This window comes from Phoca vitulina, unplaced genomic scaffold (assembly GCF_004348235.1).
Source record: "Phoca vitulina isolate PV1807 unplaced genomic scaffold, GSC_HSeal_1.0 scaffold81, whole genome shotgun sequence".
Classification (NCBI taxonomy): Eukaryota; Metazoa; Chordata; class Mammalia; order Carnivora; family Phocidae; genus Phoca; species Phoca vitulina.
In genome coordinates, this window is record NW_022589784.1 from 1,704,724 (window position 1) to 1,721,407 (window position 16,684).

Here is a 16,684-nt window from a genome sequence, read left to right on the forward strand (position 1 = left end):
CTCACGGCTCCTGCAGTTCTCACTTCAGATATTTTGATGTGACGTCACTGGTGTGAGAGCTTCGTCTTCGAGGGGCGTGGAGCCTTTAGCAATTACCAAGAACGTCCCTGAAGGTCTCATATGATGCTTTTGGCCTTGCTTTCAACTCTGAAATTAAGTGCTGGTTGTTAGAGTGACTTGCTAAAGGTCACAGGGAGGCTGGGGCGTTTCCTCTTGTTGAGGTTTTTAAAAAATATATTTAAAAGAAGAAGAAGGGGGGGCGTGCAACTCTTGATCTCGGGGTTATGGGTTCGAGCCCACGCTGGGCATAGAGATGACTTAAAGTCAATAAATAAAATTTAAAAGAAGAAGAGGAGGACATACCAAAACTGGATAAAGGAATCGTAGAAGAAAACATACAGTCGCTATTTGCAAAGTGACGGTGGTCTTTCAGCCCTGTCCATCTGTGCCTCCCCCTTACACCTGATTTTGGGGAGAGCATCAAAGCCCAGAAGAGGCTCTGAGGTCAGTTTTGGAGATGCACACAGACATCCTCAAAATGTGATCCCGAGTTCAAGATTAGCCTCTTAATTTCATAAATAAAATGCAGTCAATTGGATTTGAAAGGGACATAGGATTTTTTTTTTTTCTCTTGAGCAGAGGTTTTGTGAAGTAGAATCAAGGCCACTGAATATTTTTTGCACTGAATTTCTCCGGAAGTTGGTTGCAGATGCAAGGAGGGTTCGAGGCTCCCTTGTTCTGGACGAAGGCTCTTTGGAGCTCCGGGGCTGGGAGGGGGGCTGGCGGTGCCCAGGGGTGCACCCTCCCTGGGGCCTGGGCTCGGGAGCCCTGGTGCGTGGTCCAATGCTCTACTATTACCATCTTGAAATTCTTCATTTTGAACAAGGGGCCCTAAAAATTATGCAGCTGGTCCTGCTGAGAGGCTTTGTGACTCAGAATTTGCCATGTCTTCCCCCATGGGCTGGAAATGGTACTGGTGTGTGTGTGGTGACCCCACTGAGCATCGTTGTGAATTCGTTTGCTACCTCTGTGGACGGCACTGGATTTCTGGCTCTGACTCTGTCCAGCTCCAGCCACTCCAGCCGGTCTCCATGCGGCTCGGACCGACCCTCCTTTCTGTTGCACGGACGCGTCATTGGATGTAGGGCCCACTCCAACCCACTGCCGGCTCACCTGCAAATTCCCTATTTCCAAATAAGAGCGCATTCACAGGTGGGGGGCGTGGGGGGGCAGGACTTGACCGTAGATTTTTGGGGGGACACAATTCAACCCACTACACTAGCCTAGCTGGAGCTCCTCTCTGAAGCCTTTCCTGGCCCGCCGCCCCGCCCCCGGCTGGAGCCCCGCCCCTCCTCTGTGCGGTGATGACTGTTGGGGCGGCCTCTATGCCCCCGGACCGGCAGAGGTTTGATGGGCCTGTAGTAAGTGAATCAGTGAAGTGTGTTTGGTGGGAGCGCACGGAGATGTCTCCACAGCCAAATGCAATCATCTGGAAGAATCTGTTGCACCGGGTTGACCTGTGTCCCCTCCCCAAATTCCCGTCCACCTGGAACCTTGCAATGTGACCGTCCTTGGAGATGGGGTCTTTGCAGATGATGTTCGTTAGGATGAGGTCATGCTGGAGTGGGGAGGGTTGCATCCAGGGACACCGGGAGCCACAGAGGGGGCGTGGTGGCGACGAGGCAGAGACGGGAGATGATGCTCCCTGCCAAGGGGCGCCGAGGACCCCCGGGAGCCACCGGAGCCGCAGGAGGCGGGGAGGGTCCTCCCCCGGAGCCTCCCGAGAGCGACAGCATAAATCCTGTGGCTTCGAGCCACCCGGTTCCTGGCGCTTCGCCCCAGCAGCCCCCCAAAGCTGCGGCACCCACTCTCTCTGGGAACCAGGGGCCCCTGGGTAGGAGTGTGCAAGCCTGAGGCCCGGGAAACGGGAAGGGCCCTGGGGTGCCCGTGCTGGCGGGTGCAGGGGACCCCTCCGGTGCGCGCGGGGGAGCCGCCCATCCTCCCAGCGCTCGCGGGTCAGAACGCGTGGCTTCTTCCTCAAGAACTGCCTTACTCTCCCCTACCCGCCCCACCCCACCGAGACCTAGGGGTGTTTGCGGGCCCGCAGGGTCGGGGGGGGGCGCCCACCTCAGTGAAGACCAGGCGCTCGTGGCGTGGGGTCTGCGCCCTCGGTGGGGGCTCGGGTGTGGCGTCTTGCCCTCCTTCCACCTTTCTGGGGGCGCAACGCCCGCTGGGCCTCCGGACTGGGGAGACAAAGTGTGCCTGACTCGGGGGCCCCTGCCTCCCGGCCACGCCAGCTCTGCGTCGGGCGCAGCCCCCGCTTGGCGCCCCGCTTGGCTCTGGGGGCGAGCATGGTGTGGGTTTTGCCAAATACGTGCTGTCGTTTATCCACCAGGACTGCATCCTGCGGGGCCGCGTCACTGCCCTCAAGTCTCCGTGTGCTCAGCCCCTCGTCCTTCCGCCCTTCCCCGGCGCCCTGATCTGTTCGCGGTCTCCTGGGGGTGCCTCTTCCAGAACGTCCCAGGCCTGGGATCCCCGCGCAGCCTTCTCACACTGGCCTCTGCCACCTAATTCCTGCCCCTCGCGGCTTCGGGGGCGCGGCTCTCCAGGGCTCGTGAGGCCGCTGCGCCCCCCGGGGAGACCAGCTGCCCCCCCATCTGCAGGTATTTAACTCTGCGTCCCCTGCGAGATTCCTGACTCCACGTGAGGTGACGCAGCCACAGGCTCTGGGGAGGAGGGTGTGGACGTCCTTGGGGGTCATGCTCCTGGCCTGTGCCCAGACCTGCCCGCTGGATGACGTCGTGTCCGGGGAAGCAAGCCGCCAGCCCCTTGGGTGCTTGGGGCTCGCGGAGAGTCCCCCAGGCCACTGCACTGGGGGGCGGGCAGCGGAGCCCTTACCTGCTGAGCGGGAGTCCCTCTCGAACGGATCCCGTGTGCTAACCCAGCCACCTGTTGGTGAGCACCTGGGATGCTTCCAGGTTTTGGGTATTATGAGAAAAGCTGCTCTGAACGTTCCTCCCGAGAGCGTTCGTGGACGCGGGTTTGATCCCTCTGCGGGGAAGGAGCAGAGCCGCCAGGCCTCTCCCCGGGGTGGCCCCAGCCTGTCACGGTCAGCAGCCGCCCTGAGGGGCCAGGCCGCTCCGCATCCTTGGTAGCGCCTGCCTTACCTTCCAGCCGCTCGGCTGTGTGTATTTTTCTTTTTGTGCTAAAATGCACAATGCACAATTCATAAAATGCACATGAAATTCACCATCATAACCATCTCTAAGCACACAGCTCAGCGGCATGAAGCACACTCACACCGTCCTGCGACCACCCCCACCCTCCGTCTCCAGAACGTTCCATCTCCCCACACGGAGACTCTGTCCCCACAAAGCACGGACTCCCCACCCCCTGCCCCAGCCCCAGCTCCCACCTTCTCCTCTCTGTGGACGGGACCCCTCTGGGGACCTCCTGGGAGTGGGGTCCTGCGGGATGTGTCCTTCTGGGTCTGGCCCCTCTCACTGAGCCCGGTGTCCTCGGGGTCCCTCCACGTCATGGCAGGTGCCGGGTCCCTTCCTTCCTGAGGCTGGAGCGTGTTCCCGCGTGGGGACGGACCGCGCCGTGTACCCTCATCTGCTCGTGGACCCTTCTGGGTGCCGTGAATCGTGCAGCGGGGGCACACGCGGGTTGCTCCGCCCCTGCCCTCTGCTCTGCAGTGCGCACACCCAGACGTGGGGCTGCTGGTGCATCAGGCGGTAATTCTATGTTTGCGTTTTTGAACTGACTTCTGATCTTACGGTTTTTGACAAAAAGAGGGTAATTTTTATGTAGCTGAATCTATAAATGTTTTACACGAAGTTCTCTGCTGGGAGGTCAGAATCTCTCATGGACAGATTTGTTATTAAGGTTGCACTCTCTCCACAGTCTGGTCTGAGTCGGGACCATGACTCACTCAGCGTGTCCCCTGGGGTTTCTGGTGGCCGAGCGTGGCCCCTGGATGGCTGCAGGCAGGGGGCACCAGGCCCGGGCGCTCCAAGCCCTGAGAGCTGGGCACTTTCCCGCAGGCCATGCCAGACGGAGGCCATCCCGAACCGTGGGGCACGGGGCTTAGGCGCGCTGACCCTCACACAGCGCAGCCCGAAGGTTTCTTTTTTAATTTATTTGAGAGAGAGAGCGAGCACAAGCAGGGGGAGGGGCAGAGGGAGAAGCAGACTCCCTGCTGAGCGAGGAGCTGACTCAGGGCTCCATCCCAGGACCCCGGGATCATGACCTGAGCCAAAGGCAGACGCTTCACCAACTGAGCCACCCAGGCGCCCCTCCCGGAGGTTTTCTAACTGCAAACTGGAAAGCCCGCAGAAGCTGAGGGCCACTTTGTGGGGCTGCCCGAAGCCACGTTCCATCTGTGGAGCCCCCTCCCAGCAGCAAGGGGCGCGTGCACGTGCGTGGGGGGCAGCCCGTCACCCCCGGCGCCAGGCCCACCTTCCCGCCTGACCCCACCCCCTGCAGGCGGTGGGCACAGAGAGAGGACCAGGGAGCCTTCGTGTGGGGATTAGTCACTCTGTATTAACAATTCCACACAATATTAAAACACTGCAAGAAAGTGGGTGTGGCACACCTGGATTTTTTTTTTTTTTTAAACCAGAAATAAAAGCCACTGAACATCCAAACGGAGATGGGGTAGAACCTGCTAGGACCACGGCTGGCTTCTGCGAACCGGAGCGGGTCTTTGCAACGTTTGGCAATGGTTTCCATGGACAGAGAAGGAAGAGGGCGGAGTGTCCGACCTATGGCTTTTCTGGAGACTCCGTGGCAGGCTGGCTTTTTGTAAGTGTTCTTGGAGGACCAGAGCGACCCTTGGTGGCCTCACCTTGGCCCGGAAACTGCCCCCTGGTCCCTCGCCCTCGGGGCAGGCAGACGGCCTTTCCTGCCCTGGGAGCTCGGTGGGGCCCTGGCTGCGCAGAGATGGATGAGCTGCTTGGAGGCCCAGCGCCCAGGCACGGTGGCCGGAGTCACAGGAAGAAGGGCAGCACCTTCCGCCGCCCGCGGTTCACATCCCCCAGGCCAGAGGTCACCCCCCAGTCACTTAATTCTTGGCCTGGAGTGGGGGAGGGGAGGGGAGGCGCCCTGGCCGCCAGCCCCCTGGGGACACCCAGACTCTGTGTTTTGGGGGCGGTGCCCTTCACGTCCCCCGCCCCGAGGTGGCCGAGAGACGCGGGTCTCCCCCAGGCCCGCTCTGCCGTCTCCATCAGCTCCTGCACACAAGGTTTTCATGCGGGACGCACGCAGGGAAAGCACGGGCGCTCGGGTCTACGCTACGGACACGACACTGACTCTAGAAGGAAAAGAGGAGCGTTTCTCCCTCAGCTAGAAAGACACCCATGGTGGGGCTTCTGCTGACGGCTGCCCCCCGGGGTCGAGGGCCCTGGCGGCCCTGGGGGAGGCAGCGGGCAGGTGTGGCTTTGGGGGGGGCGCGCCCATCCTCACCCTCTCTGAGCCTGGCTTACCCACACCCCTCGGCCCTGGGGGCTCTGACTTGAGTTCGAGTTCACTTCAGGGCTTGGTGGGGGGGCGCCGCTGGCTGAGCCCAGACCGGGCCATGGAGCTGCCCGACGCCGTCGAACCGCACCACCCTGAGGCGGGCTCCTGGGTGGCGGGGGTGGGGACACACGGTGGGGCTGGGCGTGGCACAGGCGGCAGGGCAGGGGGGGACCGAGACCAGGGCCTCCCGTCCTTGCTGGGGACCCGCGGCCCGAGGACCGCCGGGGGTGGTGGGGACGCAGGGGGAAGGACGGGCTCCAGGGATTAAGGCTTCTTCGCAGAAGTGGCCCGGACAGGCTTTGCTCTGCCAACAGCCTCCCGAGTCTTGGGGCGGATCCCGCCGTGCCCTGGCCTCCCCCCTGCAAACAGCTTTTGGTCTGTCTTGCTGTTCGGCTGGGGACAGTGAGAGGCTGGTTCCCGCCCAGTGAAAGGTGGCCAGGGCATCGGGCCCTCGTGGCTCCCCCGTCCAACCGCAGGTTTGGAGAAGCTGGGCTCCCCAAAGCCCCTGGTGCTCCCGGACCGGCCGGAGAGAGCTGGGAGCCGGGGAGCAAGGCTGGACCCTACAGCCCGCGCCCTGGGGGAGCCAGCCGCACGGGGACGTCACCTGCCGCAGGGGGACGCACCCCCCCACCCCCAAACCTTAGCGCTGGTGGGATCTGGGCCTTGGCACTCGCAAGGTCTCGGGGCGGGGGGGCTGGCACGAGGCCCCGGCCCGGGGCTGTAAGATGAGGACCCTCCTGGTGGAGGACGCAGGGGTGCAGGGCAGGGGCGCAGGCAGGGGCGGGGCCCCCCTCCACCTCCTGCTCCTTTAACTGTGCAGGTCGTCACAGGGGCCAAGTGATTAAAGAAAAGCCACGGGAGGGAAGCGCGAGCGGGTTAGGCCTCTCACCGCGGAGGCCCCGCAGCTGCTTCCGGGAGCTTGACGCCTTCTGACCCGCGAGGCCGGGGCCTCGGCAGGCCGCACTCCCGCTTGCAAAACGGCCACGGCGATGCGCAAAAGTGGAAAACAAAACAAGACGCAACACAACCGCCCAGAAGAGCGCGGTGCGACCCCAGCGCCGAAGCACCCACGCGGCGGCGCGCGCTCCCGACAGGGGCACCCAGCTGGCCGTATCCGCGGGCAGGGCAGGCTGCTGGGAATCCGCCTCCGTCAGGGGTGGGCGCCCAGGGGAGGGCAGGGGCCGCGGCGCGGCTGCCGGGTGACGCACACAGGGGCCACGCCGCAGGGCGACACGTGGCCACGCGGGCCGTGCTGCCCAGGCAGAGGCCCCTCCCGGCCCCTACCATCCGCGGGCGCATTCCCCACGACGCGCAGCTGTGCGCTCAGCCACGGAGCTCTGGGCTCCGCCGTGTGGAGGAACAGTGGCTTAAGCGAGGAGGAGACATGTTTCCGAAAGGGTCCGCTGGGCCCTCCCCGCACCCCCCAACTCTAGTCGGCTCAGGAGAGAAGAAACAGTAAACGCACGGCAGCATGGGCCCGGCCCCAGTCTTCCCACAGACGGCCGATGGTGCGAGGCTCACCACCCACCCGGGCGCCCGGGGCAGCGGCCACGTCACCTGCCTCCTTCCCTTGGCCCGGCCCGGCCGGCTCTGGCCCGCTACCCCGACGGCAGCCGAGAGCTTCCGGAAGCCGTGAGCGCATCACTTGGGCATTTCTGCTATTCCCGATGGGAAGCGGTGCGGCCCCCCCAGCGTCTTCCGGCCGGGCCCGGAGGGGACGCTGCTGTTGGGCTCGAAAATCCACCTAAACCCGGAGGACACATTTTACCCCATCCATGGTGGCGGCTGTTCACCTTTCTTTGGGAACTGAACGTTTTGGGACTTGAGATGTTTTGCTTGACTGCGTAGTGAGTGATGCCCTAGCTGAGGGAGACAGAGGGAGGGACGCGCAGAAAACACGGCTACAGAATAATACAAGGCTTCTTGTCCTTAAAGGGGTTCTCGGAGGCGGGCACTCCCACCAGCAGGGGGTCGTTCCGGGCGTGCTGCTCGCAGTAGCTCATGAGTTCCGACGAGGCTTTGGACACCTGCGTGCGGGCACAAGGACGAGAGAGGAGAGGTCAGACGGGCTGCCACGCGCACGTCCGCTGCAGCCAAGGCGGGAACAACCCCGTGTCCACCCACCGGGATGGATACACCCGATGTGTCCCCCACGCACGGGAATGTGATCGGCCGCGAGCAGGAGCCAGGCACCCACACGCGCGGCCCCGGGGACGGACCCCGAGCCCACGACGCTCAGGGAGGGAACCAGACACAGAAGGCCACGCGCGGTGTGAGTCCACGTGGGTGACACGTCCAGAACAGGCTCATCCACAGACGGGAAGGGGGCTCGTGGGGGCCATGGGCTGGGGGGGGAGGGGGAGGTGACAGCTGATGGGGACGGGTTCCTTTTGGGCTGATGGAATGTTCTGGAACCAGATAGAGGCGGTGGTTGCACAACACCAAGGTGCTATCGTGCTGCTAAGTTTTATGTTAGGTGTGTTTTACCACAATTTAAAGAAGGTTAAAGAAGGGACTGAGTCTCCTTCAGCAGTTGCCCAGATTTTAGACAAAAGGGAGAGATGGGGCCCTCTTTAGGATTCAGACCCAGACTCCATTCCCACCCAAGACAGGAGGGCACAGGAAGAACTGTCTGAACGTCGGGGGGGGCCCCACACAAGCTCCTGTGCATTTCTTCGCTGGGCCCCTGAGCCGGCCGGGGCCAGTGACCTGGGCGAGGGGACGGAAGAGGAGGGGGAGATGCAGGGAGGAGCCACTCAGCCCCTGGGAAAGCTCACGGGGGGCAGAGGGGGTGCTTCATCACAGCAGGGGCACGGCCCAGCCCTGCACCCCACCCTCAGGGTGCGCATCTGGGGGCGTGGTGGGCACCATCTCACTCCGCTCCCCCGGGGCCGGGCTGGGGGCTGGGCGCTGGGGTTCAGGGGTCCTGGGCCTGGGTGAAGGGGCCCCTGGGTCTCCTCCCTGTGGCGGGAACTGTCAGAGGGGCTCGGCCCCCTGCTTCCCCACCTGCGAGGTGATGAGAGGAGCAGCCGAGTGGGCGCGAGAGGGTAGGACAGGCAGGGGTGAGAACTCCCCCCGGGCTCTGTGGTCTGCGGCCCTGCACCCCTGACAGCCAAGGCCGCCTGACCTTGTCCCCAGTGCTGCCCCGTCTGCAGGCTGGCCTCTGTTCATCCTGGGGACACTCCTCCCACAGACACTGACGACTGCCGCTGTCCTGAGCGCTTGGCCGCTCCCAGGGCCGTCCTGGCTGAGGCCCTGCGGCTTGGTTTCTAGAGTTGTATTTGGAAAGCAACCCTCCAGAACAACAAAAATAGCCTCCAGACCCTGGAAATAACTGACGCGGTGGCTCGGGCGTGTGGCCCCCCGCTCATGCCCCCCGTGTCAACAGCAGGGCTCTGCCCAGAGGCCTGCTGCTTGCCGGGCCCTGGCCCCACTGGCTGTCAGATGTGCCGATGTTTGTGGTTCTGGTCGTTGGCTTGGGGACAAAAAGCCTCAGGCGGGACTGGAGTGGGGAGGGTGGGTCCCGTCCCGCTCCCCTCCTCCCTACAACGTTCAGAGGGGTGACAGGACTGCTCCAGCACATCAAACGGGGGCCGGGATGAATCACGCTCTCCGCCGGGGCTGGGGCCAAACCGGCTCCCTAAAGTCAAACCACGTCAACTGAGGCCTTCAAGCCTTTCTCTTTCTTCAGCCCGAAGGAATGCTTTGAATGCTCGGGGTTCTGGAACATTCAGACACCTCGCAGGAGCTGCCCCCCCCCCACCTGGGGGGCTGCAGGAGCCCTCCTACCCGCCCGCTGGGCTGGAGACACACTGCTTCCCACTCTGTCCACTGCGGGGCTGTCAGTCAGGTGTCAGTCTGTCCGGGGGCTGGGCCACCCCTGCTGGTGAATTCCCGCGCCCAGCAGGGACCGTGGAGTGGCAGGTGCTCAGAAGATCAGTCTGAACAACTCCATGAGGCTGGTGTTTGATTTTATGTGTCCACTTGACCAGGTCATGGTGCCCAAATATTTGGCCAAATACGAGTCTAGATGTCACTGGGAAGGTCATTCTTATATGAGATTTACATTTAAATGGGTTGATGTGGAGCAGAGAGACGACCCTCTAAATGTGGGTGGGCCACATGCCATCAGTTGAAGGCCTTCAGAGGAGAGGAAATCTGCCTCCAGGGGGCCTTGGGGACTCGAGCTGCAGCGTCAACCCTGGCCTGGGTCTCCAGTCTGCCCTGTGGATTTCGGACTTGTCAGCCCCCATGGCCTGTGAGCCAGTTCCTTAAAATACCTCTGGCTCTCTCTACACACGTCCTCCTGGCTCTGCTTTTCTGCGGAGCCCTGACTGGTCCCGGGGGCAGCCGGAGTGGGGCCAGGGCAGACGTGGAAACCCCCCGGGTCTTCTCTAGGGAGACTCCTGGCCGCCGGCTGGCTGGGGCCTGTGGCGGGAGACCACCGGCTGGAGGCGCGACATCCTTTGCCAGGTGGACACGGGTGTGATGCAAAGGTGTTCCTACCTTCCTCACAAGGGAGGCCACAACTGGGCCACCGGCCCTTTCTAGGAAGACCGAGTCTGTAGGGCTGATGGCCCAGCAAGCCACTAGCTCTGTTTTGGGTCTCTGGTCCCTGATGGGTTAAGTGTCCGTGAGCAGGAACGGCTTGTCCTTTTTCTTTTTTTAGCATAAAAAGCAAACACACTTATTTAAAAAAATCCAAACAATGCAGAAGTGAAGAAAGTAGCCGGCAGGGAGCCCTGGGTCCTCCCTTCTCTGGACCACGTCTCTAACTTCTGTCTGCACCGGTCCAGGGGCCAGACGGAGCCCGGCTGAGCAGCGGGAGGACCCCGAGGGCTGGGGGTGGGCTTGGGGGTGGGCTCGGCCCGCCTCTGTTCCCATCGCAGTGACGAAGCTGGGGCACACGGGTGGTCACAATAGCCCACGACAGGTTTTGTACCAGCCGGGTCTCTCCGCTGAGGCCACGGAGGCTCAGAGAGGTTAGGGAGTGGCCCAAGGCCGCACAGCGCGGGGCACAGCTGGAACGCAGCCCTGCCAGGGGGCAGGCCCACCCCTCCCTGGGCGAGGGGCCTCCTCCCCCTCGGCCCGCCCGCCGGCTCACCTTGATGCGCTCGACGCCAGCCTCGATGCGGAGCTGCTCCACCAGCTTCCGGGCCTGGGCTATGTTGTTAGTGGTTGACATTGTCTGCCATCCGCTCGGGCCGCTGTCCAGAGAGCTGTGGGGGGGCAGAAGGACGTGAGCTGGCTTGCGGAGCCCCAGGCCTGCAGCCGGAGGACGGCCCCCAGGAGCCTCCACCTGAGCCCCGGTACCCACGCGCCCGGGGTCGAGGTGGGGGCGGTGGGAGGCCCGGCCGAGCCGCCGCCCACGGTCCCCCCGGTGCTGGTGGGGGGTAAGTGCTCCCCAGATGTGACCACCAAGCCTTTCAGGACAGTTCACCAAACCACAGCATCGACACGGTGATGACTCAGAATGAGGGACTCATGGGGCACTTTCTCTGATCCCTGCCCTGCTCCGTGCCCCCAGCACCACTGACCCTGGGCAGGCTCACTGTCTGGGGGCGTCCTGGGCACATCCCTGGCCCCCACTCTTTGATGCCAGGATGTCCCAGTTGTGACGGCCACAGATGTGTCCAGACATGGCCCGAGTCCCCTGGGGCAGAGTCGCCGGGTGGGACCCTGGCTCTGGACCACGGCAGGTCACCCGGGAGGCACCTGTGTGCTGTGGGTCCTGGGTCTGGCCCCCCTCCCTCGTCCGTGCTCATTTGCCCCGGAGGGCGGCCCACCACGTGCCGGCACTGCCCTGAGAACACCCCGCTAAGCGCGGCTGAGCGCAGGGGAGCCCGTGGTTCCCGTCTGCGTGGGCGCCTGCCTCCGACTTCCCGCCCCAGGCCCGGCCGTGACCTGGGCCCCCACAGTAGGCTGCCCGGGCAGGGGTGTTGGCTCTGGCTTCTGGCACGGGAGAGGCTTCTGGGGGTGGGAGGGGGATTTATGTCACCCGTCGGAAAAGGGAGCCCACTTGGTTCTGCAGGGTTTTCCAGAGCTTTCTGATGTGCCGGAGCGGCCGGGACAGATGACCACAGACCTGGGTGCTGAACACAGCAGGAATTTGTTCTCCCACATTCTGGAGGTCAGCGGTCTGAGATCCAGGGGTGGGCAGGGCCGGGCTCCCCCTGTGAGGGCCCAGGGAGGGTCCTTCCTGCCTCCTCCAGCGGCTGGTGTGGCCACATCACTCGACCTCTGCCTGGTCCTCACAGGGCCTTCTTATAAGGACACCCTCATCCACGACCACCTCTTCCTAACGACTTGCATCTGTAAAGACCCTATTTCCAGTTAAGGTCCCATTCCGAGGTTCTGGTGGACATGAATTTGGGGGGGACACTATTCACCCTGCTACGCTTTCCTTGAGTGTGGGTGGGGTGCCCTGAGTAACCCACTCAGGGCGGGTAAATGATTGCAGATAAACCCTCTTCCTGAACCTCGAGTAGCCTTTCCGCGGATTCTCCGAGGACTGCTGCTCGGTGGGGCGGGAGGGGGGTACTTGCTGCTTTGATGACCAGATAGCACCCAGCGGTCCGCTCGCGCCCCCCACACCTTCAGGAAGTGGGGGTCACGCCTTAGCGGTTCAGGGTGGGTCAGAGGGCCTCCCCACCCGCTCGCCCAACGAGAAGACCAATCCTTTACCGCACCAGTGATCCTGGCTTTGCTAGTGTTTGACGGTGACCTATTTTCTTTCCCACATATTTTTATTGATTTATTTTTTAATAACTATAAAATTTTGAGATGCCCGTGGATTCACATGCAGTTGTAGGAAGTGACAGAGCCTGTGAGCCCCTTGCCCGGTTTCCCCACGAAGATGTCCTGCAAAACCGCAGCTAGCATCACAGCTGGGAGGCCCCTGACAGGCACAGAGGACATGGGGCGCCTCTCCTGCCCCGACCCGCCCTCAGCCCCGGCGACCCCCGATGTGTTTTCCTTCTCCAAACTTCCGTCATTTCAGGACCGGTGTAAGTGAACTGTGCGGCCGTAACCGTTACGGGCTGGCTCCCCCCACGGGGCCCGGTCCTCCGGGGACGCACGCAGGCTGCAGCGCATGGCTAGCTCCCCGCCGAGCGGCGGTCCCCTGCGGAAGGCGAATCTGGCCGGATTCCCGTTCTTGGCCATCACGGACACAGCCGCCACCAGTCGTGTGCAGACTCTCGCGCAAACACGGGGCTTTCTTTCTCTGAGCTCAACGCCGAGGACGTAACTGCGTGTTCAATTCTCAGAGACGATGCCGAGCTGCTTTCCAGAGTGGTGGCACCACTTACATTCACACCAGCAGTGTACGAGTGGTGTTAACGTGTTTTTACGATTCAGCTGGGCACAGTTTTTCCTGTTCCTGAAGGCCGTGAAAATCCTACTTTCCCCCCAGCCTTCATTTAGGGAGCACAGCGGTTCTAACGGCTGATCGCGTCCCCCAAGGACGCCGGGCCGTGTCTGGGACATCTGGGGTCGCCGGTACCGAGGGGTGGGGGCCAGGATGCTGCTCAGCCCCCACCGTGCCCGGGACCCCCCAGAGGACGACCCGCCCGGGTGTCTTCAGCGTCCAGGCTGAGGAAGCCCCCAGGAGGACCCGCACGGGCGTCCGTGCCGACACAGAGCCCAAGGTCAGGAGTCTGGGAAGATGCTTGGCCGGGTGACAAGCAGCACCTTGTGCCTTGTCACGATGCAGCGGCACTGTCCGCTCGGGGGTCACCAGACCCAGGGAGCTGCGCACGAGTAAAGGCAGGTTTTAGCCTGCCTTCCTTCCTTCCTTCCTTCTTTCCTCCCTCCTTTCCTTCCTCCCTTCCTTTCTCCTTTCTCCTTCCTTCCTCCCTCCGTCCCTCCCTTTCCCTTCCTTTCCCCTTCCTTCCTCCCTCCCTTCCTTTCTCCTTCCTTCCTCCCTCCCTCCCTTCCTTTCTCCTTCCTTCCTTCCTCCCTCCGTACCTCCCTTCCTTTCTCCTTCCTTCCTTCCTCCCTCCCTCCCTCCTTTTCTCCTCTCTCCATTCCTCCCTCCCTCCTTCTTTTCTTTCTTTCAGTTTTATTTATTTAAGTGATCTCTACACCCAGTGTGGGGCTCAAACTCATGACCCCAAGATCAAGAGTCACACGCTCTTCTGACTGAGCCCGCCAGGTGACCCAGATTTCAGATTTTCAAAACATTTTCTACTTAGCAATAATAATAATAAAAAAATGGACCGCTGATACACACAACACCTCGGGTGGATCTCCAGGCAGTTACGTTGAGTGAAAAAAGCCAATCCCCAAAGGTTACAAGACGTGAGGTTCCATTCATAGAACATCTTTGAGATGAGAGAATTGTTGGGATGGAGGATAGATTCATGGTTCTGGGGGTGGAGGCGGGTAGGCCTGGGCAGGAGGGGGCTCTTTGTGGCGCTGGAAACGTGGACTACCTTGGGGGGGCAGTGGGTTTACGCCCCTGCACGTGCGATAACCTTGCACAGAATCACACACACACACACACACACACACACACAGGCAAGACGGCAGCGACAGAATAAGGTAGGTGGACGGTGTCCACGTTGACATCCGGCGTGTGATATTGGCCATACTCCCACAAAATGCTACCGTTGGGGAAACAGAGCGAATGATACATGGACTTTCTCTCTGATTTGTTTTAACTGCATGCGAATCTAAAGTGACCTCCATAAAAGTCTCAGAAAAAAGATCATTCCACCCGGCCTGGCTCCCTGTCCCTTCCGGCAGACATCCAGCCCCCTTTTGGGTCAGAAGAGGCCTGAGTGTGTCTGTTCTGGGAGCACAGAGCCCGCGTGTGGGTTTCCAGAGGGCTCTGATTCAGCAGAGAGCTTCAAAGCAGCCACAAAACATCCAACTCAGGGAAAACTGCCCTTGGCTGGGCTTACAAATACCTAAATTACTCAGCGCTAAATATAGATGCGCACGGAGAACAAACGGGCTGGCCCCATGGCGTGTTTTCCTTGGAAGGCCAGGGCGTCCTGCTGGGCATCCACACTCAGAAGTGCCCACCGGGACCCTAGGACCCCTGCCCCCCTGGGGCCACCCCCAACCGTGGCCTCCCTCCGAAGCACAAAGCCCCTAAGTGTGGCTGGCTTCCGGTTCCAGGCGCCATGTCCCAAGAGGCTCCCCCTGGGCTGGGTTATCACCCCTGCCCCAGAGGACGGCCAGGGATGGCTGCACGGGGTGCGCGCGTGTGCATGCACACACGTGCGTGAGTGTGGGTATGAGTGTGCGGGTGAGCGCGTGCACACGTGCAGTCTGTGTATAGATGTGTGCACATGCGTGCGTGCGGGCACAGTGTATGCGGGCGTGCGCGTGCGCGGGCACACGTGTATGTGGGTGTGCGTGTGCACACATGTATGTGGCATGCGCGTGCGCGGGCACACTGTATGCGGGCGTGCGCGTGCGCGGGCACACGTGTGTGTGGGTGTGCGTGTGCACGGGCGTGTGAACAGACATGCGTGCGAGCGAGCGTGCTGAGACGCTGGGACCAGACACCGGTTGCGTCACCGCAGTGCACGCGGCAGACTCAAGCCTCATGCTGGCGGGTCACTGACTCATGCCCAGCCGCGGCCCGGGATCAGGCCAGCTCCAGCAGAACAGGCAGGGCGCTGAGTCAGCCCAGGGAACATTCCTCACCGGCTGCTGCTCCACAAGAAGCATGTGGCGGCGCCAGGCGCCCGACCTGGCCGGACCTGCCGGGCCCAGCAGAGCCTCACCGGCCCCAGGAGCCCGGCACAGCCTTGGCAAGCTGGGGGACAGGACGGAGCGGGCGGGGGCAGTCTGTCCCGGCCCTGACTCCAGGTCCTGCCGCTGCCCAGGCGCCAAGGGGCACGGCTCGGGGGACATCACCCGCCCCCGCCTGGCCTCCGGGTAAAGGGCCAGGAAGCCATGCTGAGCATAAGGGGCTCCTGCCCGAGATCCTCACGTGGGGGTGTGTGACAGGCGAGGACAACAGAGGCCCCCCGCCCTGCGGTACGTCGTGAGGCTGTGGTCCTCATAAAGAGAGGGCAGTCACCCCCAGATGGGACAGGTCTGCCCTCACACACGACTCTCCAGCACACACAGGGTCAAACACGGGGAGGGGCAGCACGTCTTCCACGGTGGGCTGTGGACGCGGCAACACGGGGAATCAGTCAGAATGGGGTCTCTCCCGCCCGGCACTGCCGACCCAGGGCCGGCTCGTTCTCTGGGGGGCGCTGCGGGGGCTGAGCGGCGTCCCCGGCCCACCCCTCCGTGCCAGGAGCACCCCCAGTCCTGACGGCCACAGACGCCCGGCATCCCCAGGGGGCAGGGCTGCCCTGCGTGAGGACCACTGGATTGCATCAGACCTTTATTTCACACCCAAAGAGATTCCATATAAAGAGCCATAGAATAAGGAAAAAATAGAAACAAATCAGTAAAGTTGCACAGGACACTTAATCTCAATCACGGAGAAGTTATGTTCCAGCAACTGAAGCAACAGAATGAACGGAGAAGATCGGCAGCTCTGATCTTCCGTAAAGGCGTAGAACTTCACGACAAACGCTAATTAGACTGGAAACCAAGACCACCGAGCCAGGAAAGGCCACGGCAACACAGAAGCTGATGGGCGACCCTGAACACGTCAGCAACACTTCGGCTGGGCCCCGCGGAGAGGCCGCGCAGGACTCACTGAAGCTATTCAGGTAAGAAGTTGTTTAGTTGGTAAAAAATGAAGTGAGCAGAACAGCCTCGCGGGCAACAGAGGGCAGCAAGCGGGAAGACAGCACCACCAGCCGTCCCTTCACTTACCCACGACGCCAGGAGGGCCGGGGGAGGAGCACCACCTGACACACTCGCTCCACACTCCCTGGGCTTGTAACCCCGTCTCAGCCTCCTAAACCGGACTCCAAGGACTCCAAGGCCGTCCCTTAAATCTTCTGCTTGGGCATTCATCCCAAGGGGGGGAAATCAAAGGAAATAAGAAACCGTGTACGAGAGGTTTATAACAGGGAGAGCTCAGAACCAAACCACAGGTCTTGTTCTGCGACAGGGGAACGGCAAATTCAGCGGGACCTTTCCCAGGCGGAACATTACGCGGCTGTTATAAACGGTTCATAAAAAGGCGGAGCGCCAAGGGGGCGCGTGTGAGAAGAGAGACTGACAAAGCGCCAGTGTTCCA

At 62.0% G+C, this 16,684-nt stretch overlaps 1 protein-coding gene across 2 annotated transcripts in view; it reads right to left on the reverse strand.

The window, feature by feature from the left end:
- Nucleotides 1-4,523: 4,523 nt before the first annotated feature.
- Nucleotides 4,524-16,684, reverse strand: part of GNG7 (G protein subunit gamma 7) — a 90,252-nt gene continuing 78,091 nt past the window's right edge. For both annotated transcript variants that reach the window (XM_032394585.1, XM_032394586.1), the window contains exons 2-3: nt 10,625-10,739; nt 4,524-7,547 (exon numbers count right to left, since the gene is read on the reverse strand). In XM_032394585.1, coding sequence (XP_032250476.1) covers nt 7,422-7,547; nt 10,625-10,705 — 207 coding nt within the window. In that variant the 5' untranslated portion in view covers nt 10,706-10,739 and the 3' untranslated portion in view covers nt 4,524-7,421. The remainder of the gene's footprint in view (nt 7,548-10,624; nt 10,740-16,684) is intronic.